Source organism: Mus caroli, chromosome 3 (assembly GCF_900094665.2).
Source record: "Mus caroli chromosome 3, CAROLI_EIJ_v1.1, whole genome shotgun sequence".
Classification (NCBI taxonomy): Eukaryota; Metazoa; Chordata; class Mammalia; order Rodentia; family Muridae; genus Mus; species Mus caroli.
In genome coordinates this window covers 82,159,173-82,183,604 of record NC_034572.1, presented here as the reverse complement: position 1 = coordinate 82,183,604, position 24,432 = coordinate 82,159,173, and the positions used below count along the sequence as shown (strand labels likewise).

The window sequence follows — 24,432 nt, the reverse complement described above, 5'->3', positions numbered from 1 at the left end:
AGAGAGGGACCTTAAGGCCATGGTGGGTATGAGGCCCTTCCCCCATGGGACCCCAATGTACCTGGTTCCCTGGCCCTCCCCAGCATGCCCCTTGGGTTAATGGCTCTCCTGTCCTTCCTAGATTGGTAGTTGCAGATGCAGTTCCACTGATAAAGCCCTGAGTGTGTGAGAAGAGAAGAACCAGGCTAGAGGGACTCTGAGACTCCAAAATTTATTATCCAACAGACATGAGCTCTTGACATGGAAACCAGATGCCAGAGAGCCCTATACCAACACCGTCTAGGAAACCAAGGCAGGCCTATAAATCCCCATCTCCAGACCCAGCACCCCCACAGACATGCCAGCCTGTCTGCCTCTGGCCTTGAGCTTTCACCCCGCCACCAAGGTCACCACATCTGTATAAACAGGTCAATCTCTGAAGACCCTCGAGTGAGCAGCAAAAGCAGGGTTAAACCTGCCTTCCTTCTGAGGGACACTGGTCCAGAGAGACAGGGAATACAATTGTCTTTCCTGGAGCCCCCAGCCTACAACACTGACCTGTGTAAGGTAATGTGCCTTCAGTCTAACCAGAGCTCCTGCTGCTGCAGATTCCATGCATATTAAAGGGTCTACAGGCCTAAGGCCTCACTCCCTGGTTCTGATACACAATAGACTTTTATTTTCAAAAAAAATGTGATGAGTGGTCTTTTTTTGTTTTTGCGTGTATGTTTGTGTACCGTGTGTGTGCCTGGTGCCTACAGAGCCAGAAGAGAACATCAGATCCCTGGAAACTAAAGTTGCAGACATTTGTGAGCTACCATGTGGGTGCTGGGAATCAAACCTGGGGCTTCTGGAAGAGCAGCCTGTGCCCTCAGTGGCTGAGCCATCGCTCCAGCACCACACAGTAGACTGTTTAAACATTTGTGGAATGAGCCACCCTTTCTACCTGTCTTGTCTAGCACGGAAATTAAACAAGCCACTGCACTTAAAAGCCTTTTAACAGTGACATAAAAGCATTGCTAAATAATTCAAAATCGATTCCAGCACATTCTAGAGCCTCCTGTTTTGTTTTGAGACAGGGTTTCTCTGTTTAGCTCTGGCTATCCTGGAACTCACTTTGTAGACCAGGCTGGCCTCAAACTCAGAAATCAGCCTGCCTCTGCCTCCCAAGGGCTGGGATTAAAGGCATGCGCCACCACTGCCCAGTAAACCTACAGTTCTTAATCCCCTCCTTAACTGACCTGACCTGTGTGGTCACTGACCCCTACAGTCCCTGGGAGAGTTCCAGAGCTAGAAGCCCAGTGTGCTACCAATAGCGTAGAGGTTAGAACTGAGGGGGAGGGGCGTTCCTGAAGAATAACCAGGGGGATTCTGGGAATTCTTGAGAGCTAGTTAAATGGGTAGGGGGTCTGGGGTGTGGGGTGGTGACCAGGGGCAGGAGGGAGAAGTCTAGAGAAATGTGGAGCCAGAGCGCCACCTAGTGGCTCCCTCACCTCTGCAGACCCAGGTTAGCGTGTTCCCTGCCCTCCACAGCACGCTCCAAAAAAGGGATCAATTCTTGTGTGGCAGAAACAGGATGTCTGCTTCCTTGCTTTACTGACTCCATTCCCTTCAGCTCTCTTTCTGAGGATAAGAACACCACACTGTGGAGGATGACCTGGCTTGAGGCCACCCAACCTAGACTGTGAGACAATTGGTGGCTGGACTCAAGGCTAGGCTCCTTGGGGAAGGTGGGCGCACATGGGGAATGGATGGGAAGGCCGAGTGCAGTGCCTAGATTGTGCCTAAACACCAGCGTGGTGACTACAAGGTGTTCCTTGCATTTAGGGACCACCTCAAGTGACAGAGCCCTGCCATGGTGGGACAGCTCAGGTGGGGAGGTGAAAGCTGCAAGAGGCATGCATGGTGAGGGCTCCTCAGGCTTAGGGACAGCTGTCTCCACAGCTAGCAAAACCCCAAGGCAAGTCTGGAGCTAAGTCTCTAACCAGCAGCTCCAGCACAGGGTGGTAGGCTCTGCTGTGAACCCAGGATAGCCACAAAAAAGGACAGCTCTCTGGCTTCAGAATAAGAGTCCTCCCCAGCAGGCTCCCAGCAGGCCCCTACATGTCACTTAGTACCCAGGGCCTTTATCTTTGCATATGTCTGCTTAGACAGTTCAGCAGCGCCAACTATGGCCTTTTTTTTTTCTAGCAAAAGTAGTACCAGTGCAGGGCCAAGTGCGTTGCTCTCTTCTGTGAAGGACATTCAAGGGCACCAACGAGCCAGGAGGGGCCCGCTGGACAGTGGGAGCATAGCTGCTAGGGTCACATAACTCCAGGCATCTTGAGCTGGGTGCATGCCAAGGCCGGCTGTTGCAGCAGGACAGGGCTCAGCCTTGGTGGTAGTGGTGCGGATGGCGGCTGTGCTCTTCCCTGGGCCCCACAACTCTGGGGTTCCAGGAGTGCTTCTCCTTCTTTCGCGACCTATGGGGGAGACAGGGAAGGAAGCAGGAAATGGCCTTTAGGAAACAATGCCACATACTGAGATAGGACCCCCTAAGGAGAAGGAGCCCTGTTCTTCTGGTGGAGGCCAGCTCAGGTGACTGCCACCAAGCAAGGGAGGAACCTGGGCTCCAGGATGAATCCATTGGGGGAGACAAGGGGCCCTCTATGTACAGGCAAGGTGGGGAGGGGGTCCTGGCTCAAAGGGGAACCCCTCAGGACCACCGCAGCCCCTCATGGAAAGATGGGAAGTGTACCCAGAAGCCTTCTTTTTCTAAGGCCAGGGGATCAGAAATGAAGAGAGAGACTCAAGCTACAGACCTCTTCATTCAGGGCCCAACGCCTTCAAATCCCTCGGCTACTCCCTCCCCCGCCCATCCCCAATTCCCACCTCTTCTTCAGTGCCTTGTCCCCAAAGAAGTGGCCGAAGACGAAGTCCTCAAAGTCATCCACTTCATCATCGTCGCCTGTCTGTTTCAGTGCCACCTCCTCCAGGCTGTCCTCCAAGGCATCCACAAAATCTCTGAAGCGAAGCCGGTCGTGCCTGAAGACGCCATCTTCTCCAAAGTAAGCAGGTGAGAGGGGCAGCTGTTTGGTCAGCTGCCCAGCCCAGGGCAGCCGAGACAAGTATTCTCTCAGCACAGAGGCCAGCTCCTGCTGCCGCACAGGGGCCAGCTCCATACCAAAGAGGGCCAGGCCCTCCTGCCGGGCACAGTCGGCCACACCTGAACAGCCCTGAGGGGGCCGGTACTTGCGCCTCAGCAGCTCCTCCCAGGAGGACAGGGCGTCAGGGCTGTTGTCTTTCCCCCAAGAATGCTTCTGCCTTTCTCCAGATTGGGAGTTCCCATCTTTCCAAGGGTGTACCTTGGGGTCCTGTCGCTTGCTGTCCTTTCTGCTCCCAGATTCATCCGCCCGCAGTCTGTCCTCCCTCCAGCGCCCAGTGTGCTCCCGACCCTCATCCCTCCAGCTCCTTTTCCTCTCCTGGCCAGACTCCTCCTTCCTTGGCTTCCAGTGCTCAGCCTTCTGATCCCTCTGCCCACCGCGCCACTTCTCCTTCCCACTCCACTCCCTGGGATTCTGGGTGTGAGGCTTCTTCTGGTGCCAGGCTTCCGAGTCATTGGGGGACCTGCCAGTGTTGATACCCTGATTCTCCAGGCCCTGCAGTGTCTGGGCCAACATGTGACCGAGTTCAGCCAGGCCAGCATGAGCTGGGGCTCCCCGGCCAGCATCCCGCAAGCCCCTCTGCAGGTCACGGTGCACAGACCCCAGCAGCTGCCACTGTCTCTGCAGCTCCTGCCTTAGGGCCTTGGCCTCCGCCTCAAGCTGCTTATGCTGCTCCAATAAGCTGGGGTCTGGTTCCTGCCCTTTGTGGCCTTGTTCTTTAGTGGCCTTGCCATCCTGTGGACCTCCACCCCAGTTGAGACACACCCCATCCACACCCCGGACACAGTTAGCCTCTAGCCCTTGGAGTCGGGCCCTTAGCTGCTGCAGTTCTGACTCTAGGGCCTGGTGGGAGGTCTTGCCCTGCTGCAGGGCTTCCCGGAGCCGGGCATTCTCCTCCTCCAGCCCTTTGGGCTGGTGCAACAGGCTCTGAAGTTCTTCTTTCTGAGCCTAGAATGTAGTTAGAAACAGAAGAAAACAGAAGTCGTCCTTGTCAGGGTGGGCACAATGCCTTCTACCCCAATTCTATTCTATTAGAGTGGGCAAGGGCTAGAGATGCAGTTCTGTTGGTAGTGAGCCTGCGTAGTGCGTGCAAGGCCCTGGGTGTGAGCCCAGTGCTGCCTGGAGAGCCAGAACGGCTCCTCCTCTTCTTCACCCCTTGTCTGGGTCAGTTCCTGAGATGGTCGAATCCTACCCAGCATCTACGTCCTTACACAACAAACATATACTCTTTAGACCCAGCATAGCCACTAGCTAGCTAGCCCTCCCCGTCCCTCTTCCACCCCCTCTACCCAGAGCGGACACTGCGCATTGATCCTAGCACTTAGTATGAGCCTTGGCGTGTTCTTCAAATGGGAAGACCTTACTCATCACTCAGAGGTGACCTGGCATGTAAACCAGGCACACCGGCCCTAACACAGTCCTTAGCATGAGGGAGGCAAGCAAGACCAAGAAGATGCCCTCACTACAGTGGCAAAGGGCGAGGCTCCAGGGTCAGGTGACTAGGGAAAACTCCCTCTGGGGAAGCCCACTAGGACATACTAGGTAAAGGAGGCCAAATGAAGCCCCCCCCCCCTCTTGCTAGGGCCCACCTGCAGCTGAGCCTGCAGCAGCCGGATATCCTGGTTCTCCTTGGCCAGCTTGTCCAGCAGAAGCCCCATGCTCTGCAGATTGGGGACACTGTCTGGTGGGACACTTGAAGCCTGCAGGTGCTCTATCTCATCCTGATGATAGAAGAGCAGCTACTTCGTGCTTCCTCCCAGGCAGGGCAACCCAGCTCCTCCCACCAGTGCTCCCCCCCCCCACCTATGGAAAACCCATACGCACCTGCCTGTTCCCCACAGTCTCTACCAGTTCAGTCTCTGGCCCGGTTTCTGGAAAGACCTGCAATTCGGCTTCCTCCATGGGTCCTGTGGGTTAGTGAGCACCTGAATCCCTGGTCCACAGAGCCCATCACCCCTCTCCTAGTCACCCCTCTTTCACTGAGCACACCCCATGGCCTGTCACACACCCCATGGCCTGTCGTCCTGCTGAGTTAAAGGGATAAATGGCACCCTGAACAGCTGACAAGTTCAACAGCTGAAGAAATAACATGCACCTCTGAACCTGAGAGCCTCTCCCCATACAACACACATTACCACCCAACACAGACAGAAAGCCAGGGCCTCTCCTGCTCACCAGTCTCAGGCTCCAGCAGTGCACCTGAAAATGAAGACAGTCTGGTGAGGCCTCAGGGAAGCAGGCAGAGGTAGGTGTGGACAGGGCAGCAAGGCAGGGCCAAAGGACAGACTGGAGGCCCAGCCAGTGGTACTCACCAGAGAACAGGAGGATCCCTAGGCCCAGAAGAACCAGGGCCCCCAGGAAACACATGTTGAGGGAGATGCCCAGCTCTCCACCTATACCCTCGCCCTTGGCCTGGTCCTCCACATCCACGGGTACCACGGGCTGGGCTGAGCTGGGCTCCCGGCCCCTCCGTCTCCGCAGACCCTCCAAATCTACATCAGTGTCATCGTCACTGCTAGAGCAGCGATGCTCTTTCCAAACTAGAGGAAGGGAAGAGGAAAGGGCAGTGAGACAGGCAGAGGTGACACAGGGACACAGGGAAAAGGAGGAAGGCACCAGGAGGCCCAGCCCTGGCCACAGAGAAGGCACACGAAGACTGCCCACTCAAGCTGCGTACTAACTGACCGGCCCTGTCCAGTCACTGACAAACATCTACAAATAGGAGCGGCTTCTATAAAATCCTTCTTCTTTCAGTAGGCCTCACATCAAGTTTCTACACAGGATCCCACCATCTTGGGCCCCCCGCTAAACTCCTTGGCCACTGTGCTCTTTTGGCTTTTCCCAGTCCTTTTCCCTCATAACCTCTTACCCAGCCCACTCTCCTGCCCTCCGAGGTCTTCCCAGCGTCCCAGGCTTGCCTCTCTGACTTATGTGTCCTCTAGTCACATTTTTCAGGGTCTCCCCCTCAGGGGGACATTCAACCCACTACCCTCCGACTCCATCTTTCCTAGTGTGTCCCCGTACCTTGGGTTCAGGGAGAGGCACACCAATGCCTTTCTGGTTAACCTCAATCTTCCCTCTCTAGCCCATGTCGGACAGTTCTCCACTTGATGGCCTTCATAGTCAGTAGACTCTCTTTGCAGGCCTCACAGTCCCTGCCTGAGGTCCCACCTCAGCCTCCCCTGGCTATTCGACAGAGATGGAGGGTGTGGGGAGGTGTGTCTCCTATCACCTCTGCCACTGCCTTAGACAGACTGGGGACTAGCCCCAGTCTTTTGTTGGTGCCATGTTCTGAAGTGTTTTTTCCTGACCTATTCTATGCTCAATACAGCTTCTCAAATGTCACCTCCACCTGTCCCTGTCTCTCCCTCCTTCTTACCCACCACCTGACTGAGCGGTCTCCTGCCCACTCCTTCAGGAACTGATGAATCGAATGTCCTTTCTGCATCCCTGATAGTCTGACTAGATCTGTGGCTTAGGCCAGTCAGCTTCTTACACAGTCCCTCCTGAGCCTTCCACCTTCCCTCACCATGGGTCCAGAGCCAGCACAAGGAAAGGACTCTGGAAATAAAGGGTTTGTTCGAGAACAGGTTTATGACCTGTAGGTCGAGACCCTTTAGGAGTCAAATGACCCTTTCACAGGGGTTACCTAAGACCATTGGAAAACACAGATATTTACATTATGATTCAATTACACATATGAAGTAGTAATGAAAGTAATTTTACGGTTGGAGGTCACCATAGCATGAGGAACCGTATTAAAGGTCACAACATAAACCGGGCAGTGGTGACACATGCGCACGCCTTTAATCCCAGCACTCGGGAGGCAGAGGCAGGCGGATTTCCGAGTTCGAGGCCAGCCTGGTCTAAAGAGTGAGTTCCAGGACAGCCAGAGCTACACAGAGAAACTCTGTCTTGAAAAACCAAAAACAAACAAACAAATTGGTCCTTCAACCTTCATTAGGAAGGTTGAAAACCACTGCTCTAGAAACAAGAAAAGAGGACACCCGGAAGAAAGGAAAGAATCAGCTAGCCATGGGCCCTCCTTCAAGCTCCCTAACTTCTCTTGTCTGGAATTCCAGACAGTTGTGAGCTGGCATGTGGGTGCTGGAATTGAACTCAGGCCCTCTGAAGAGCAGCTAGTGCTCTTGACGACAGAGCCATCCCTCTACCCCTCCATGCTTTCTAAAAGGTGGGCAACGGAAGGCAAGATGGCCCCTGACCTGCTCTGGGACTTGAGGGTAGGTTCTGTGGATGGATCTCACTCTCCAGGTCCTGTGTGTCTGGTCCGAGGCTCGTCACCACAGGAGTCTCCTGCGAATCTTCCTGGACCACTGTGTCTCCAGGGATCTCCGTCCCATGACTATCGGCTCCCAGAGTGCCCTGATGTGGACGAAGCTGTGAGACGTGCCCTCTCCACTCCCCCCTCACCCCCTCCACCTGCCCCAGGGAAGTACCTCACCTTGGCCGCAGACTCCTCTGTCAGAACAATAGTTTCTTTCTGGGAACTTTCCGTCTGGAAAAGCTTCTCTGTGATGGAAGATAAAGCCCAGAAAAACCCACAGCCCTGAACTGAACAGTGCAGCCCTTTAGCACCCACAGGCCCCAGCCACTTCAGAGAGTGGCAGCTCATAAGGTCAGACTAATAAGCAAATAACGTAGGTGATCACCCTTCCCCCCATTAAAACGATAAGAGGACAGGTTACACCCAACCCTCCATGAACCCCCATTACCTTCTCCATCCAAGGTCCCAGCTAATTCTTTACCATCTGCCTTGGAGGAGTCCCGAAGGGCCTGGGAGGCTCCCTCAGATTCTGGGTCCATCCTGGGTTCTGGGCCCAGAGTCTCCACAGGCAGATTCTGGCCAGAGGGAGATGAGAACTAAGATATTTTGTGAGACCATCAGGACAAAATCAGGAGCAGAGATTCCCCGATTGGATCTGAGGGGGCTAGCTGCACTCAAATATCACAGCCCACATCTCAGAAACTGCAGCCTGCTCTACCCTGGTGCTATCCAAAGTGGTTATTCTACTCTGCAACTTCCTACCCTTCCCCATTGCCCCAGAGGCCAGGTTTCTATGAACTCATAGCCCCAAGTAAGGATCTGGGACCAGAACATTCACCCAGCAGACCCTGAGAGAGGCCAACAGTATCTGGGACCCCTGCCCCTATCATCAGTGCTGCGCTCCTCATAAGCTAACAACCCAACCCAGACCCAGGTCACGGTTATGCTCTCAGGGACACCCCTGAAGAGAGAGAATTATTTCTGGACGTAGAGCAGAGTCCTCTCCTCTGCCCACCCACACATCCATCTTCAGTTCTCTGGCCTTTCCCATTGGCCTATATGCCCCCAGATCTCCCAGCAGCTACAGGCAGAGGCCCAACTACCCCCAGCCACAGCCAGCCTGACCCCATGGTGCTGGCTTGCAGCCTGACCCTTAGCTCTGACTACTCCACTTGGGCAACTTTTCTGCACACAACTCCTTGGCAGACGACACCTGCCCACCCCAGGACTCCGCTCTACGTCCAGAAATAATTCTCTCTCTCTCTCTCTCTCTCTCTCTCTCTCTCTGTATGTCTGTGTATGTGTGTCACTGTGTGTCTGTCTGTATGTGTCTATGAAGGCACACATAATACCACAGTATAAATGTGGAGGTAAAAAAAATCAACCTCAGTCAGGTGTTGTAGCACATGCCTTTAATCCCAGCACACAGGTGGCAGACGCAGATGGGTTTCTGCAAATTTCAGGCCAGCCTGGTCTACATAGTAAGTTCCAGACCAGTCAGGGCTATTCAGCAAGAAAAGGGAGGGGGATAACTCGCCTCAGTCCTCCCCCTGTGCCTCTTTTGAACATTATCCTCTGCTGTATTTGCAGAGGAGCTGGCCTTGGACTTGTGAGAATTCTCCTGTTTCCTGCTCCTATCTCATTATAGGAGCAGCAGGACTGCAAACACGCACGAGCATATCACAGTGTTAGTGGCTTTGGGGAGCTTAACTCAGGGTCGCAAGCTTATGTGGCAAGTGCTTTACCCACTAAGCCCAACTTTCCAGGGGGGAGGAATGTGTGTGTGTGTGTGTGTGTGTATCCACCTCCTCTGTCTCCTGGCCACTGTGGATAAAGCCATAAAGCCATGCATACCTGGCTCAAGGATAACTTTTTTTTTCCTTTGGGTTTTTCGAGGCAGGGTTTCTCTGTGTAGCCCTGGCTGTCCTGGAACTCACTCTGTAGACCAGGCTGGCCTCGAACTCAGAAATCAGCCTGCCTCTGCCTCCCAAGTGCTGGGATTAAAGGCATGCGCCACCACCGCCCGGCAAGAATAACTTTTGACCTCAGTATATTCCTTGGCAATTTCCAAATCACCTTTTCCTCAGGGTTACCCCTCCAAGGCAAGGATCACAAAACTGATTTATAATAAAGGATGAACAGGTGAAATACTTGGCCCAAGTCCCCCCGCTGTCAGCAAAGGCACTATGACAGGAGACCAGGGCCCACTGAGCACAGGGCCTATCTTAATTCCCACCATTGAGCACTGGTCCTTGTATTCTACTCTAAGGTCACTGCTGAGGTCAACTCCTCACCCCCAGTTGGTCTCCTAAAGGGCACCTCAAACCCAACAAGTCTAAACCGAGTTCTGTGGCTTCTCTAGCTCCTGGTGTTTATTTATTTAATTCATTAATTTAGTGACACAAGGTCTCATGTATCCCAAAACTTGCTGTGTAGCCAAGGGTAACCCTGACCTCCTGACCCTCTAGCCTCCATCTCCCAATTAATGGGCTTACAGCTTGCTCCACTGTGTCCAGTTCCTCCTAGTGGCTCTAAGGAAGTCTCTGAGGTCCCTTAGACACATGCTGCCATCCCTCTCTAGCTACAAGTGCCCAGCCTACCAGGCCTTCTCCCTTCTTGGTGGTACCAGGAGCCCTCTGGTTTCCTGCCCTAACAAATACCACCTGGAAAGCTAGAGAAGCTTTGAAAGCACTGTCCCTGTCCCCATCCAGCCACACAGGCTTGGTCCCCTGCCAGTGACTCTGAGTGTTAGGCTACTCTCCAACTCAGCAGCCCTGCACTGTCCGCTCATCAGATGACACATATGCTGGCTAATTTTATGTCAACCTGACACAGGCTAGAGTCATCTGAGAGGCCAGAACCCCAACTGGGAAAATGCCCTCATAAGATCAGGCTGTAACCAGGCCTATAGAGCATTTTCTTAATTAGTGATTGATGGGGGGAGGACCCATCCCATTGTGGGTGGTACCATCCTGGGCTAGTGGTTCTGGGTTCTAGAAGAAAACAGGCTGAGCAAGCCATGGGGAGCAAGGCAGTAAGCAGCACCCCTCCATAGGTGCATCAGCTCCTGCCTCCACGTTCCTGCCCTGTTTGAGTTTCTGACCTGACTTCCCTCAGTGATGGACTGTTACCTGAAGTATAGGTTCAAATAAACCCTTTCACCCACAAGTTGCTTTGGTCACGGTGCTTTATCACAGCAATAGTAGCCCTTAGACAATACCCTTGAAGAGGCCCTTCCAACAGAGTTTATAGCAGGTGTCCGTCCACCTTATCCTAAGGCTCTTCAGTCTCCTCAACATGGCTCGCCTTCATCACCTCATGACCTTACTCTTGCTGCAGTCACACCAGAAGTTCCTCTCTGCTTCCCTCAGCTGACCTATCTGGTCCCTTCTTCCCTGCTCAGCCCAAGCCCCAACAGCAGAGTTCCGTGCCGGATCTCCTCCCTGCACTGGAGCTCCATAAAAGCCCATAGGGACTCTGCAATGACCATTAGGACCAGGAGGAGAACAGGACAGATCCAGAAAGCAGTGTGGGAAGCCAGGCCAACCTAAGACTTCCTCAGAGGTCCCAATGAAAGGACAAAGGGAACTTTAGTTCTGTGTCCCTTGTTCATGAACAGGCTTGGCAATGCTGGTCTAGGGCTGCAGCCAGGGTCTTGAAGGAGTCAAGGTTGCAGTTTCTGGTGACTTGACTCTTTCCCCTAGAATGTGGCTATCCAGCCCAAGGCAGCTGAGTCTGAGGTATCCTGTGTTCTTTGCCAACATTGTCTGACTTAGCTCTCTGCTGATCTTGGCTACTTCTTCCTGTAAATAGCATACAGGACACCGTACCTCAGAGTAAACTTGCTTGGCATCAGTAGCCAGCTTGTGTAAGACTCTGGGTCCCAGCTGTTGCTTTGATCTTCTTCATTCCCTAATCCCTAGCACTCTCACTCCCACGACCACACCTTGCTGTGCAGGACCCTTACGCCTGCAGGTTCCGGACAAAGCAGCCCACCCCTGAAGGAATCCCCTCTCCCATGTGCTGCCCAGGCCCACTCTTCCTACCTCAGAGCCAGCGAGCACCCAGCTATTATCTGAGTCTGGGCAGGAGGCCATAGTTGTGGAGGTCCAGTGCAGCTAGAGTGGCCACCTGCAGAGAAAAGCTCTCTTAAGAAAGGGAGTTCCTGGGTGTGGAGGCCTACACTTGCTTTTAATCCCAGTGGCTCTTTGAGTGTGATGCCAGAGCAAGTTCCAGGATAGCCGGGGCAACACAGATGAGCTTTGTTCCAAAGAAACAACCAAAAGATGAAGAAGAAAGAAGAGGAAGGAAGAAGGAAGAAAAAGAAGGAGGAGGAAGAGGAGGAAAAAGAGGGGGAGGAAGAGGAAGAAGAAGAAGAAGGAAGAGGAGGGAAAGGAGGAGGAAGAGGAGAAAAGGAGGGAGAGGAGGAGGAAGCAGAGGAGGAAGAGGAAAAGGAAGAAGAGGAGTAGGAGGAGGGAAAGGAGGAGGAAGAGGAGAAAAGGAGGGAGAGGAGGAGGAAGCAGAGGAGGAAGAGGAAAAGGAAGAAGAGGAGTAGGAGGAGGGAAAGGAGGAGGAGAGTTCCCTTCAGGAGAGGCAGACAGCAGCAGCAGGATTTCAGGCCTCAAAAGATGGGCAGTCTCCTCAGAACCCCGGGCTGGACCCAGTCCTCCTGCCCCAGGTCCCATAGCTTTCCTGACGGTATTCACTTCACTCTGCTAAAAGCCACAGGAAAGCTACCTCATTCAAGGGTCCATAGGACCTTGGAAAACTGCACTGGCCATAAAGATTCAAAGAGGAACAAAGGCTGAGAAGTCCAACCCCTGGTGTTCTGGCTAGAGGAGGAATCTCAGAGGCTGACTGACTGAAGAGAGAAGGAAATGACCTGGGTCCCTTTCACAATACCTGGGTCCTCCATAGTCCCCAGTGTCCTCCCACAGAGCCCAAAGAGAAGGCCCACCAGCCTCCTCAAGGCCCAAGTGTCCCAGTACCCACCCACCATCAGTCCTCCACGCACTGGGGGCACTTAGGGCAGTGGTTCTCAACCTGTGAGTCGACATCCCACAGGGCTTACACACCAGATATCCTGCGTATCAGAGATTTACACTAGGATTCGTGACAGCAGCAAAACTACAGTTCTGAAGTAGCAACGAAATAACTTCACAGTTGGGGGTCACCACAACATGAGGAACTGTATTAAAGGGTCGCAGCGTTAGGAAGGTTGGGGACTACCGGTTTCGGGGTTCTCAGCACTGGCTGTGCAGGGCTCAGCTAGGATTACCACTGGAGTGAGCAGGAAGGAAGTTTTCCAATATTGTAGGGCCCAGTGGCCCACTTGGGTCACTCCCTCCCAACCTTAAATTGTACAGGTTGATCTCTGGGATCTTGAAAGTGACTGGGGAGAAGTGGAGGAGCGGGGTTGTGGCAATTACCATCGATAAATCACATTATGATCTGCAAAATGGGGGGTGGGGAACTGGGCCTCTGATCCTGTCCCTTGCTAATCATCTTGGAGGGCAGCTGGGGTTAAGGTATCACCCTCCACTTCCAAAGACCAGTATAAAGCAAGGCTGTGCCCTTGAGCCAGGGAGGTGCAACTGGGATCAAGCAAGAGGATGGAGTGACAGACAGCTAGCTGACCCACTGGCAGAAAAGGCAGAATGTGAAATTTAACTGTACCAGCCAAATGCTCCCCAACTACTCCCACTGGGTTTAAGTCCTGCGTGATTGCCTTAAAAAATCCTGTGGCTCCTGTTGGGCAAGATTCAAGCCCAAGATAGGTAAAGGACATCTAGTGGTGTCTTCCACAATGCTCATGTCTCCTAGACGCTGGTACCCATCCCACACAGGGACAAAACAATTGCAATGACTTCCCTATACCAAGTCCCCCTAAAAATACCTGAACTCCCCACCCCCTTCTTCTAGTGACACCCACACAGTCATCTTCCTTCAGCTTTCGGCTCTCTGCCCCTCCACTGTCCTGCCATCCCAGTTGCTGTGTGTGACTGCTAACAGGTGGCAGCAGGAAGGAAGTGGCCACAGCAGCTAGAGCAGAAGTCCCTGTTTATCCCTGGCTGTTTACAGCCTGCTCAGGTCCTCCAGAACTCAGCACCATGGCAACCAGGGTGATGTCAGACCCATCGTCTCCATGGAAATCGGCAATGGTATGGTATTTGGGTCAACAAGACAAACCTAAAACTGAAGCAGAAGCCTTCCTAGAACCCCTGCACTCGGGGTCCCAACCCTTGATACCAAAAAGCATCCCCGCTTTCCCAGGCCGGCACATCGGCACATTAATACCTTATTAGGAAGCCTGTCTAAGCAATCCAGCGCCCACTTAGCTGCCACCCTTCCCAGCTGTGATTTTAGGGCAGTCTTTGACCTCTATGAAGAAAACCCACCCACTACTCTCCCCTTTTCACTCAGGCAGGATTCCACAAAAACTTCTGCTGTTTCTAAAACACGGCTAAAAAGACAGTGTTCCCAGTCTGCACAAAACTGGGAAGTCTGGTTTGATACGCCCTTGATTGTCTCTAACTTCCTTCTCTGTCTGACCTTTAAAGGGAAGGACCTGGGACCACAAAAACTTGCCTGAGTTCCTGCTTCGGAATCATCTGTCTCACTCCTTCCCCGCCCTTCGGTCCTGTGTTGGGCAGTATGTGGACGCCGGGGCTGCCCACTCCTTTTATACAGCTTTGCCCTCTTTTGTTATCTGGGGATAAAGTGGGATCTGTAACGCCCCTTCCCGGTAAGGGCTTTCTTTACCTGACCCAGCTCTCGCTTCAGTCTTCAGCTTAATTTGTTGCAACCTCCCGTGGTTTCCAGCCCAGGAAGACAAGAGGGGAGTCACGTGGCTAGTGTTTGACCAGTGAAAAGTCGACTTCCCCGCGGGGGTGTGTGAGGGGGAACTTTTGACCAATAAAAAGCTGGACTTGAACGCCCAGGCAGGGAAGAGAAGACCTACGCAGGACCTCTCTCCCTTGGTTTATCTTTTGGTGGGCAATTTGGTCTCCAGCAAAGTAAATTTGGGGGACCCCCCCCTCTTTTCTCAGTGTCTAGTGTCTAGTAGGAAGACCTAAAACTGAAAGGTGCTGTCTGATGAGGCAACAAGGACCAGGTGCCATGTTGGGCCCAGGATAGACAGAGACAGCTGTAGGATGGGGGATGGGGTCCGGTGCAAGTTGTGGGTTTAGAAATAGCCCTCTCACCACTCCTATCCGCCCCAACGCAGACTAAGGATGCCACTACTTTGGATATGGAAGACGGCCAAGCATGGTGATGCCAGCTCCTGGGAGACAGAGGCAGGTGTGCAGGTGGATCTCTTGAGTTTGATATCAGCCAAATCTATATATAGTGAGTTTCAGGCCAGTGAGGGCTACGTAGTGAGATCCTGCTACACACGCACGCACGCGCGCACACATATACACACACACCCTGTGGGATGTCTTAGCTGGGTAAAACTTCCACGTGTGCACATGTTTGCACCTCAAGAGATCATACAGACACAAGGTAATAAATTTTTTTTTTTTTTTTTNAACTCACTTTGTAGACCAGGCTGGCCTCGAACTCAGAAATCCGCCTGCCTCTGCCTCCCGAGTGCTGGGATTAAAGGCGTGCGCCACCACGCCCGGCTGGTAATAAATTTTAAAAAAAATTAATGGAGGAGGGAGGTGCTATAATCCCAGCACTGGAATGACTGAAGAAGTGGATGTTGAAGTCCAGTCTGGGCTACTAAACAAATCCCAAACCAAAACCAAACTAAAACAAAAGCAAAAAAACTCAGACAAACAAAAACAATGGAAGAACAGAGGCAGAAAAGCATCCACAAATTAAACTCAGGGCTGGATGTGACCCAGCAGTGGAGCGCTGTCTGTCATCTGTAAAATGGAAAGGGAAGCATTTAAGAAATTTCAAATTTTTATGTGGATGGGTGTTTTGCCTACATGGCTGTAACATTCTAGAGTTACAGATGGCTGTGAGCTGCCACGTGGGTGCTGGGATTTGAACCTGAGTCCTCTGGAAAAAACAAGAGTTCTTAACTGGTGAGCCATCCAGCCTGAAAACTCAAATTTAAAACCAAACAAAAAAGAACCCCACCTTACTTGTGTGTGGGGATACACACCAGCCGTGGGCACAGGGCAGAGGGCAAGCTGCCACGTCAGTTCTCTCCTTCCACCCCTGGGTTTCAGAGATTGAACTCAAATCCTCAGGTCAGCCCAAAGTATCTTCACCTGCTACCTCCTTGGGCACCCCAAATAAATGTTTGAAATAAAAACTCTGGACGCGAGGGAACTGAAAGCTTTAATCCAGAGCTCAGGCTCTGATGCCAGAGGCCTTGGCTCCAACCCCATCTGGCTTCCGACTAGCCCAAGAATTGCTCCAAAAGTGGAGGTTCCCACATTGAGGATCTACAAAGTGGAACAGGGAGGCTGGGAACCTGCTCAGCTCAGTAGCTTGAGCAGGGACAGCCTCAGGCTCTAGGCATCCCCCTAGCAGGGGCTCAGCCTAACGGTTCTGCGGATGAACAAAGGAGTCCTTGTTTGGATTTTCAAGTCATTTTATTAATCCAACCGTACAAAAAGATCCTGTAACCACATCCCTGCCAACCCACTTTCTTCCAAAAGGTAGCAGAGAAGAACAAGGAGATGGGCCCTCCCCGGGAGCATTTTACAAACCATGGAGACAACACAAAAGTAGTGGCAGGTAACATGGGCGAACAAAACCACAGCACAACACAAAGCTAAGTAGAGGGGCTGCCTCGTGTAGTTTAGGAATTGGGGAGCAGAGTAAGAAGCAGGTCCACCCTCACCCTCTTCAGCTTCCAAGGTTGCCAACTCTTGAGAGTCTTCTCTCTCCCCATGCAGGGAGCATGAGGGCTGAGACGGGACATCCCTGAGGGCAGCCTTCAAGGTCAAGCTGGGCACCTCAGACTCTCAGGAGGGCCACACCCAAGCCTGCCTTCCCCACCCATTTGAGGAATGGACTTTTAGGTTAGCTGGAAAGAAGAGCAGCTGAGAGAGGCTCCTGATCAGGCCTCGATCCCATCTCTGGCAGGGAGTGCTACAAAACCAAAAATAAACCCAGCCTAATTGCTGGATCACCAGGCCCATGATGACATCGCAGGATAAAAAAGGCTAAGCAGACCACTTCAGGTTCTTCCAGCTTGTGGTACCATGGCTTTGAGGGTCCTGCTGCTCGGCCCCATGTCCCCAAAGCCATGGCAGGGCCTCCCTTGGATCCTTTCATCAGGGGAAGGAGTGAGGTATAAGGGCTTCGTGCCTTCCCAAACGTTTTCCGGAGACAGAGGATATGAGGGCACCAAGAGCTGAAAAATAGCACTGTCCCACTGTGCACCAGATTGGGGGGGGGGGAGGGGGGAGTGTTACACCTGCAGTCCAGACTTCCAGGGGAGCCCCAACTTCAAATACTCTGGTCACTCAGACCACGTATCCCAATTTTTGGCAAAACATGGTCACTGAGAGAAACAACCACAAGAGAAGCTGAGAGAGGACAATGACTTTGGTATGAGGAAGACATCCTCTCAGCATCTCTTACCTACAGTCTTGAAGCCCCAGACAGGCAACTGCCCTAGTCAGGAACTCTATTTCCTCAAGGTATTTGGTGCTCTGAGGGGAATGGAGTAAGTCAGGTGCAGGGGAAGCAAAGGGACAGAGAGAAAAAGAAAGAAATCCCCATTTGTCTCCAGAACCCAAGGAAAGGGGCTCTACCTCAGGGAGCCAAGAAACCTTGAACATTCGACTCCAAGAGCTACAGCAGCAGCCGTGGGGCTATACAGGTATTGTAGGCACGGGTGTTGGGGTCATCTGCGCACAGGACATCCTTGCTCTCTAAAACTTCCTCCAGCCCATTTTCTCTTGCAGCCTCTGGTTAGACTCTAGGAATGGCTCTGCTCAACCAGGCTTTGGCTTCCTGGATCTCTGAAGGTACTCAGCGCACAAGTTCCCAGAAAAAACAAAAACAAAACCAACAACAACAAAAGACAAGCAACCCAGGCTTTTCTGCCTGTCCGCCTCAGTTCCTTTTCTGCTTCCAGGAAACATGTTTCTGGCTCCATGGAGATGGGATGCCGGTGGTGGAAGACAAGGAAAGAAAGAGAGCCACTCTGCAGGAGCACGGTGGAAAAGGTGCACTTCCCCAGGCCATGGTACTAGAGTCACCCATCGTTAGCAGCCACCAACTGGCCCATGCTCTCTCGGATGTAGACAGACTGGATCTCCTTGGTCTTGAGGCAAAGATCACAGGCCCAGACGGCAGAGGCCTCCGTGGTCAGCAGGCCATAGGCACTCTCGGTCATGCCAGTGCACTCGCGGTGAAACCACTTCTGGCAGGAGGCCTCACACAGAATGGCATCCTGGTCATCATTCACCTCGCTACGGCAGGCACCACAGGGGTACACCAGGCCTGGGGGAGGCTGGGGCCCTGAGCCTCCCCCTGCCTTGCCGGGGGGTGCCAGACTGTTGGCATCTGGAGTGCCCCCACCTCGACCGCTGCTGCTAGGGGGGAAACTGGGCTGATTCCCATTGACAGCAGCAGCGGGGGAGCCCGAGTGGGGCTCCTGGGGAAAGGCGGTGGGAGCAGGTGGGTTCAAGGGCTTCCCACCATCCTCACCGCCAGGGCCAGGAAAACCAGGGTCTGGACCAGGGAAGGGACTTGTGTTGGGGGGCAGGCTGGGGAGTCCCTGACCAGGTCTCTGAAGAGAAGGACCAAAAGGTGCTCCTGGTTGGGTAAAGCGTTGGGGGAGAGGAGGAGGACCCAGCTCCCCTCTAGGAGGCTGTCCCATGGTCGGTGAGATCATGGGACCAAATCCACCCACTGGGCCTGGCATCACCTGCCCACCAGGTGGGCTAAAGTTTTGGCCCAGAGACTGGTTAAAGGGTTGACTGGGAAAGTTCATGTTGCCAGGGGGCGGGTAGCCAGGGCCCTGAGGGGGCATATTAAAAGCTGGACCCATAGGGTTGGGAGGAAAAGGAGGGGGCTGCCGACGGAGTGGCTGGGGACCCCCTCCTCCTCCAGTGCCGTAGCCTGGGGGTACCTGGCCTGCCATGCCCCCCTGTACACGAAAGCCTCCAAAGGGCACCGGACTGCCGAGGAACGGAGGGCCTGCGCCCCCCACTTTAGGGGCTCCGAAATCATCTTCAAAAGGGTTAGAAGCGACCAGATGATCCACCATGGGGGTCGGGGGTGGGGCGAACTCCGTCAGATGTGAATATGCAGGACCCTGGTGAAAACAGGAAGAAGATGGGAGACAGAGGCCAACAAGGAGAACACTGCAGACACAACACAGTCTTTGGAGGCTGACGCAGCTCAGACCCAAAACTCTGACTGACCTTAAGACAAGCTAGAGGGTGCAAGGCAAAAAGCCCACGGTGCAACAACCCCACGGTGCAACAGCACTGTTTAAAAAACCAAAACTCCAACAAGGCAGATAGGGTTGGAGGGATATCTCAGTGGTTAAGCACCAGAGTGATTCCCAGTACCCATGTTGGACAGATCACATCTCTGGCCTCTCACACATCATATAGCTAAATGCAACAACAACAACAATAATATCAAAAATCACAAAAAATACAAAACCCAGGTCTGACCCCAAAGTAATTAATTTTTAAAAATTTTAAATTTTGAGACAGTGTCTTTTATAACCCAGGCTGACCTTGAACTTCTCACTATCCTCACCCCCCTGCCTCTGTCTCTGGGATGTGTATATCTAGTTTATAAGGTCCTGGGGTTTGAACTCACGGTTTTGTGCACAATAGGTAGGCTGGCACTCAGAATATTTATTTGTTTGTCTAGAGAGTTTCTCTGTGTAGCCACCCTGGCTGGCCTGGCCCAGGAAGTATTTAATTTTGTAAAACTAGTATTTTTCTCAATTTTTATAATAGGAACAACGGTTAAAGCACTGTAGCATTATGACACTTAGAAAAGATTCAGTAAGCTGAGCCTGGTGATACATGCCAGTCATACCAGCAACAAGAAAAGCAAGGCTGGGCACCTCATCTCAAAAAAGTAGAATCCAGGCTAGAGAAATGGCTCACGGGGTTAGGGGCACTTGCAGCTCTTGCAGAAGCCCTGGGTTCTGTTCCCAGCACCCGCGTGGTAGCTCACAGATGCCTCTCCTCCAGTTCTGGGAAAGGGACCCCACACTTGTCCAGAGGGTCCCCAGCACTACAGAAACCAGTATGGCGGTGCACATCTGGAATCCCATCACTTTGGGAAGCCAAAGCAGGAAGATCATAAAGATCCAAAGCCATTCTTAGCTACACAGCAAATATGAAGCCTGTCTGGGACACAAGAGACCTTGCCTCAAAAAGGAAGGGAAAGGGGCTGGGCTAAACGCTGTCTTCAAGACAGAACTAGGATCTGAAAGGAAAAAGAAGGCAGAGTATCTGCTTTTTCTTGACCCTGCACCTGGTGGAAAGCACAAGAGGGCAGCCAAGTACACTGCTAGACAAAGCAGGAGGGGCTTCTACGAGACTCCCACCACAGACCCCCACTTACCTGAGTATTGGACTTTCTTCGCTTCTTTTCAGGGCTCTTCATTTGCAGACCTAGAAGAGCAGCAATGGGCAGACGGAGGCAAGTTTTCCTGAGGTTTCTAACAAGTCTCTTTCCTCCCAGCCACTCTCCAGACTCTAACTTCCACGTACACTTGCTTACTTATTTAAGAAACAGGGGTGAGATATGAAAAATGGCTAGTATGACTATTCTCTCAGCTACGTCTTCCTGCAAATCAAAGATAACCCAATCTCTTGAAACTACCAAGTTTGTCTCAATTCAGTGTCATCCAAAACCTGAAGTGTTCTGTGACACCTGTCTCCAACTACTGACCCTTCTCACCTGAGGCTACCTCCAGGCTCCTAGGCAACCTCCCCCATCCCCCAACCGTTCCATCCGAGGTTCCAGGGTCCCGGGCCTCGACAGCCCCTGCCCTTCTCTGCGCTCTCACCGGCCTTGCCCTGCTTCCTCCCGGTGCTGGGCGGCGCGGGGGGCGGTGCGGGGCCGCTGCCTCCCTCCAGCTTGTCCGGTGGGGGCGGCGCCGAGGCGGCCATGGATTAGGGACCCGAGTCAGCGTCGGCGGGGGATGGAGGCGTCCTCGGGCCGCACCATCGCCCGGAGGGGAGTCAGGGGCAGCGCAGCCCCCCCGAGCAGCAGCAAGCCCTAGCCACGCCGAGGGGGAAAGCACAGAGACGTTGCACCAACTGCGCGCCTGCTCCAGACTCACCGCCCGCCCGCAGCCACAGCAACCGGAACCGGAACTCCAATGGGTCACCACCACGGAACGCGGTGGGGAGGGAAAGCAGGGAAGGGCCCAGACGCCGCACCCAGGAAGGCTGGGCCTCGCCACGCCACTCCTCCGAAGTGCGCCTGTCGCCGCCCAGCTAGCCCGGTAGCAGAGTGGAACGCACCACTCGACAGGGGCCGTGCGAGCTGCGGGTGGGCCTGGGGGCGGTCCAGACACGCCCCTTCCCGCCGCGAGCCAGTCGCCTTGCAGACACGTCCCTACCGCACAGCCGCGCAGCTCCCCAAATCTCTGCAAACTGGTGTCTGCGGGCTGGCGCTGGCCTGGAGCCCACTGGACCTAGCCCAGATGGGGTCCGTCACCACCTTCCACAGACAGCCCCCATCAATCAGACTTTCCAAAGGTGTTGAGAGGTCGAGGTAAAAGAAATACGAACTTTAATGAAGACTATTTCCCTTTGGTATAAGACATCCAAACCAAAAATTTGGCGACCATTCCTGTCCAGAAAGCCTACATACAGAGTGAGCTTGCAAGGTTTCTGTGCTGGCCGCAGCTGCCCGAAAGCAGAAAGTAGGATCTAAAACTATCACATCCTAATCCCACAACACCGTTCAGCCAAATTTCTGCTCAGTTGTCTTGGCAAAAAAGAAAAAGGGGGTGGGGGGGGGAGTGGGGTACAATCCTGTCCTAGTTAAGGCCAGGGAGTAAAATCCCAACAGTTGTTTAAAGAAAATAAAAGTTTGGAAAAGTCATCGAGGTGATATATAAATGTAATTGATTATCATAATTCTGTGCTCAAAAGTCAGCAATGAAAAACAAAACCAGGAAAATAAATCTACAGCCCTAAAACGTATACATGTTTTTTAAAAAAGAGAGTGCAGTTCCAGACCTGCAAATGGTATTGGGGATTGTCTACTGCTTCAGTCTTATTGCCTCCACAAAACCCACACTGACTGTACACATACTGGAGGCCCAAGTCAGTCACACACACCCATCCCAAAGGAGGGAGGTGGGATGGGGTTACAGTGAGGGCTATACTTTGGCTGTAGACTATAACACACATGCAAACATGGGAGGAGCAGGCTTGAGAAATGTATACAGACCCCTTGGAGGAAAGGCATTGAGGTCAGGAGGCACCGAGCAAGACAGGTCTAGTCCTGCCCCTCCCCGCTACCATCAGGAAGAAGGCTCTGGGGTACTCGCTCTTTTTGGTTTTTGGAGACAGGTTCTCTCTCCATAGCCCTGGCTGTCCTGGAACTCACTCTGTTGTAGACCGGGATGGCCTCACAAATCCTCCTGCCTCTGCCTCCTGAGTGCTGTGATTAAAAGCGTGCGCCACCACATCCTGGCTTGGGCAATCTCTTAAAAGGCTGCACATCCGAAAGGCAGAGGAGGTAGCTGCCACTCCTGTCCCTATTCTCCCTAGACACAGGAAGGGGTGCTGAATAGGACAGGGCTCCAGAAGCCAAGGTGTCAGTAACCCCTGTCCACACTGAAGGGCCTGAGAACTCTGCATTAAGTATCTGCAGACCTATGATGGTCAAAGGCACAAAGTTTAAGGGGAAGCAGAGGGAGTGGGATATGTTACGCGGGATCTGGGGTACCCTGAAGACCCAGGAGTAAACCAGAGGTATAATTATTTCCCTTCCCCCAAAGGGCAGTTGCTCCACTGGGCCTATCATCACAGGGCATTTTCCATTATAAGAACCCACCCTTTGGGGGGAAAGGCATCAGGTTGGCACAGGCAAGGCCCAGACAAGGGACCACTCTGCACATTAATACTTTGGTGAGGTTTGGGCAGAGGCAGGATGCTACCCCGGGCTCCTTACTGAAACCCTCTTTCTCTCTCTCAAGTGGGCACTAAACCCGTGTCCTCGTTGCTCCCAGTTCCCACCCAAGGCCAGACCCACAAAACAGAGGTCCCACAAGTTAGAGAATACGGGAGACGGGAATGGAGAGCATCCTGTTGGAGAGGCTGAGAAGGATCACACTTTCCGATCCACGGGTTGCTGTAGGCACAGTTCGCTGCCCGCAGAGATGATGGGCAAGTGATTGTCCATGTGGTAGCTGATCAGGTGACTGACACTCTCAAAGCGGTGATCCTTTGTCCGAACCTGGGAAGCAGGGAGAGAAGGTCGGGTCAGAAGAAGAGCTCAGGAAGACCGAGGAAGGCGGGCCAGCAGCCCTGATTATCCAGGTGTCTTTACAGAAAAGACAGTCACATGGGTGGGAATGGGCAGTCAGTGAACTGGGCGAAGGGGAAGGAAACCAGAAATCATAGAAGCTGACAGTGAAAATTCTGACTTGAAGGAAGCTGGTGTCTCTCAAGTGACCAAACAATGCAAAACCAATGTGGAAAAAATGCTGAGAAGAGAAAAGAAACTGAGCAGAGCGGTGGCGGCACAGCCTTTAATCCCAGCGCTGGGGAGGCAGAGCAGGCAGAGTGCTTCAGTTCGAGGTCAGCCTGGGCTACAGAGTTCCAGAGAACTACACAGAGAAACCCCGTCCTGAACCTCACCACCACCCCCTCTGTCACACTTACCACACCTTCAGGGTCCACCAGCAGCAAGTGCTTGGGCTGCCCACTCTGCAGGCCGGTGAGCACATACTGGCCAGGCGTGGTCGTGCTCTCTCGCACCAAGAAGTCACCATTGAGCTGCAGCAGCGCCTCGGCCTCCCGCCGGCTCAGCTTCCCATGGAACCAGGGCTCCCCTTGCAGCTGCTCAGCCATGGACATGGACTGCAGTGGGGGTGGCACCCGAAGTGCATCTTCAAAGGGCTCTAGGGGTGTAGAGAGACAGACAGCTGGGAGAGGTGCCCCAGTATCACCTGTGACCCAGACTCAGTGTGGGAAGCCAGAACAGGCAGAAAAGAAGGAAGAACGGAAGGTGGGACTACAAGAGACTCACTCACTCATGTCAAAAAGGTCTCGGGGTGCACTGCCATTAAGAGAAGGATTTGGGGGCCCAGCCCCACCCCCAGCCTGCCGGGCCTTGTCTAGATTCTGGATGTTGACATAGGAGGGGTCATCGAAGAGTTCTCTGCCTGTTAAGGAAAAAAAAAAAAAAAGACAGCATCAATCCCAGCCCCGCCTCCTGTACTCATCTCTGTCCGTATCAGCAAACTGTGCTCACCTGGGCAAGGCGGCGGAGGCAGCATCTGTTTACGGACTTCGTGGTCTCCTGCAGCATGCTGCCCTATAGGCTACAGAAGAAGAAAATTGGGTGAGACCAAGGCCCTAGCCAGCCATTCCCACCCTGGCCTTAAGCATCTCCATCCTGGCTCCTTACCAGTGTAGCTCCCAAGTGGCTGGACATCTGGGCACTAGGCAGAGTGGGTCGAGCAGCCCCTTCCCGAAGCCTCATATCTACCACCCCACCAAGAGGGGGTTCCTTCCCTGGAAAGTCATTGTAGTACTGATGGTCAGGGGGCTCTTCTTCCTCCTCATCCCAAGCTGAACCATCAAAGCCAGCCATCCTGAAAAGAGAAGGATGAGAGAAGAGGCAGGTGTTAATCTGTAGCTAGGAGACCCAGGAAGGGAGAACAGTGATCACACACTAGGCACATACTATGGCTCAGCTCTGAGGCCTGATGCTATAACCCTGTAAGGCTGGCATTCCTTCCACAACTTAAGAAACAGCAATAAAAATTGGGGGTGGACTTTTAATCCCAGCACTCGGGAGGTAGAGGCAGGCGGATTTCTGAGTTCGAGGCCAGCCTGGTCTACAAAGTGAGTTCCAGGACAGCCAAGGCTACACAGAGAAACCCTG

General features: G+C 53.1%; 3 protein-coding genes across 10 annotated transcripts in view; all 3 read right to left on the bottom strand.

Annotated features, from left to right (window-relative positions):
* Positions 1-1,112: 1,112 nt before the first annotated feature.
* On the bottom strand, positions 1,113-14,271 carry Pbxip1 (PBX homeobox interacting protein 1). Of its 4 annotated transcripts, none has more exons than XM_029475468.1 (11): positions 14,170-14,271; positions 11,454-11,538; positions 7,856-8,003; positions 7,585-7,652; positions 7,346-7,505; positions 5,435-5,662; positions 5,298-5,321; positions 4,947-5,029; positions 4,712-4,843; positions 2,851-4,070; positions 1,113-2,441 (listed from the first exon to the last, which is right to left on the bottom strand). In XM_029475468.1, the coding sequence occupies exons 2-11, from the start codon at positions 11,502-11,504 to the stop codon at positions 2,348-2,350; spliced, it is 2,208 nt and encodes a 735-aa protein (XP_029331328.1). In that variant the 5' UTR covers positions 11,505-11,538; positions 14,170-14,271; the 3' UTR covers positions 1,113-2,347. The 4 variants fall into 4 exon arrangements, with proteins under 4 accessions (XP_029331328.1, XP_029331330.1, XP_029331329.1 ...); XM_029475470.1 differs by having other exon boundaries at positions 7,889-8,003; XM_029475469.1 differs by having other exon boundaries at positions 13,996-14,242.
* A 1,672-nt stretch (positions 14,272-15,943) lies between these two features.
* On the bottom strand, positions 15,944-20,987 carry Pygo2 (pygopus family PHD finger 2). 3 transcript variants are annotated; one of them, XM_021157351.2, is made up of 3 exons: positions 20,369-20,987; positions 19,921-19,970; positions 15,944-18,643 (listed from the first exon to the last, which is right to left on the bottom strand). In XM_021157351.2, the coding sequence occupies exons 1-3, from the start codon at positions 20,469-20,471 to the stop codon at positions 17,579-17,581; spliced, it is 1,218 nt and encodes a 405-aa protein (XP_021013010.1). In that variant the 5' UTR covers positions 20,472-20,987; the 3' UTR covers positions 15,944-17,578. The 3 variants fall into 3 exon arrangements, with proteins under 3 accessions (XP_021013010.1, XP_021013012.1, XP_021013013.1); XM_021157353.2 differs by having other exon boundaries at positions 20,645-20,987; XM_021157354.2 differs by lacking the exon at positions 20,369-20,987 and adding an exon at positions 20,260-20,362.
* Positions 20,988-21,068: 81 nt separating this feature from the next.
* Positions 21,069-24,432, bottom strand: part of Shc1 (SHC adaptor protein 1) — a 13,337-nt gene continuing 9,973 nt past the window's right edge. For all 3 annotated transcript variants that reach the window (XM_021157350.2, XM_021157349.2, XM_021157348.2), the window contains 5 exons: positions 23,953-24,139; positions 23,797-23,866; positions 23,576-23,707; positions 23,205-23,443; positions 21,069-22,776 (listed from right to left, as the gene is read on the bottom strand). In XM_021157350.2, coding sequence (XP_021013009.1) covers positions 22,648-22,776; positions 23,205-23,443; positions 23,576-23,707; positions 23,797-23,866; positions 23,953-24,139 — 757 coding nt within the window. In that variant the 3' untranslated portion in view covers positions 21,069-22,647. The remainder of the gene's footprint in view (positions 22,777-23,204; positions 23,444-23,575; positions 23,708-23,796; positions 23,867-23,952; positions 24,140-24,432) is intronic.

Bases quoted from the DNA above. Each gene is read 5' to 3' on its own strand.
- Pbxip1 (XM_029475468.1), bottom strand. From the start codon at position 11,504: ATGGCCTCCTGCCCAGACTCAGATAATAGCTGGGTGCTCGCTGGCTCT. The intron at 5,030-5,297 runs GTGAGCAGGAGA...ACTAACCCACAG, and splicing joins ACTGCTGGAGCCTGAGACTG to GACCCATGGAGGAAGCCGAA. The intron at 4,071-4,711 runs GTGGGCCCTAGC...ACTACATTCTAG, and splicing joins TGCTGCAGGCTCAGCTGCAG to GCTCAGAAAGAAGAACTTCA.
- Pygo2 (XM_021157351.2), bottom strand. From the start codon at position 20,471: ATGGCCGCCTCGGCGCCGCCCCCACCGGACAAGCTGGAGGGAGGCAGC. The intron at 19,971-20,368 runs GTGAGAGCGCAG...CTGCTCTTCTAG, and splicing joins GAGGAAGCAGGGCAAGGCCG to GTCTGCAAATGAAGAGCCCT. The intron at 18,644-19,920 runs GTAAGTGGGGGT...TGTTTTCACCAG, and splicing joins GAAGAAAGTCCAATACTCAG to GGTCCTGCATATTCACATCT.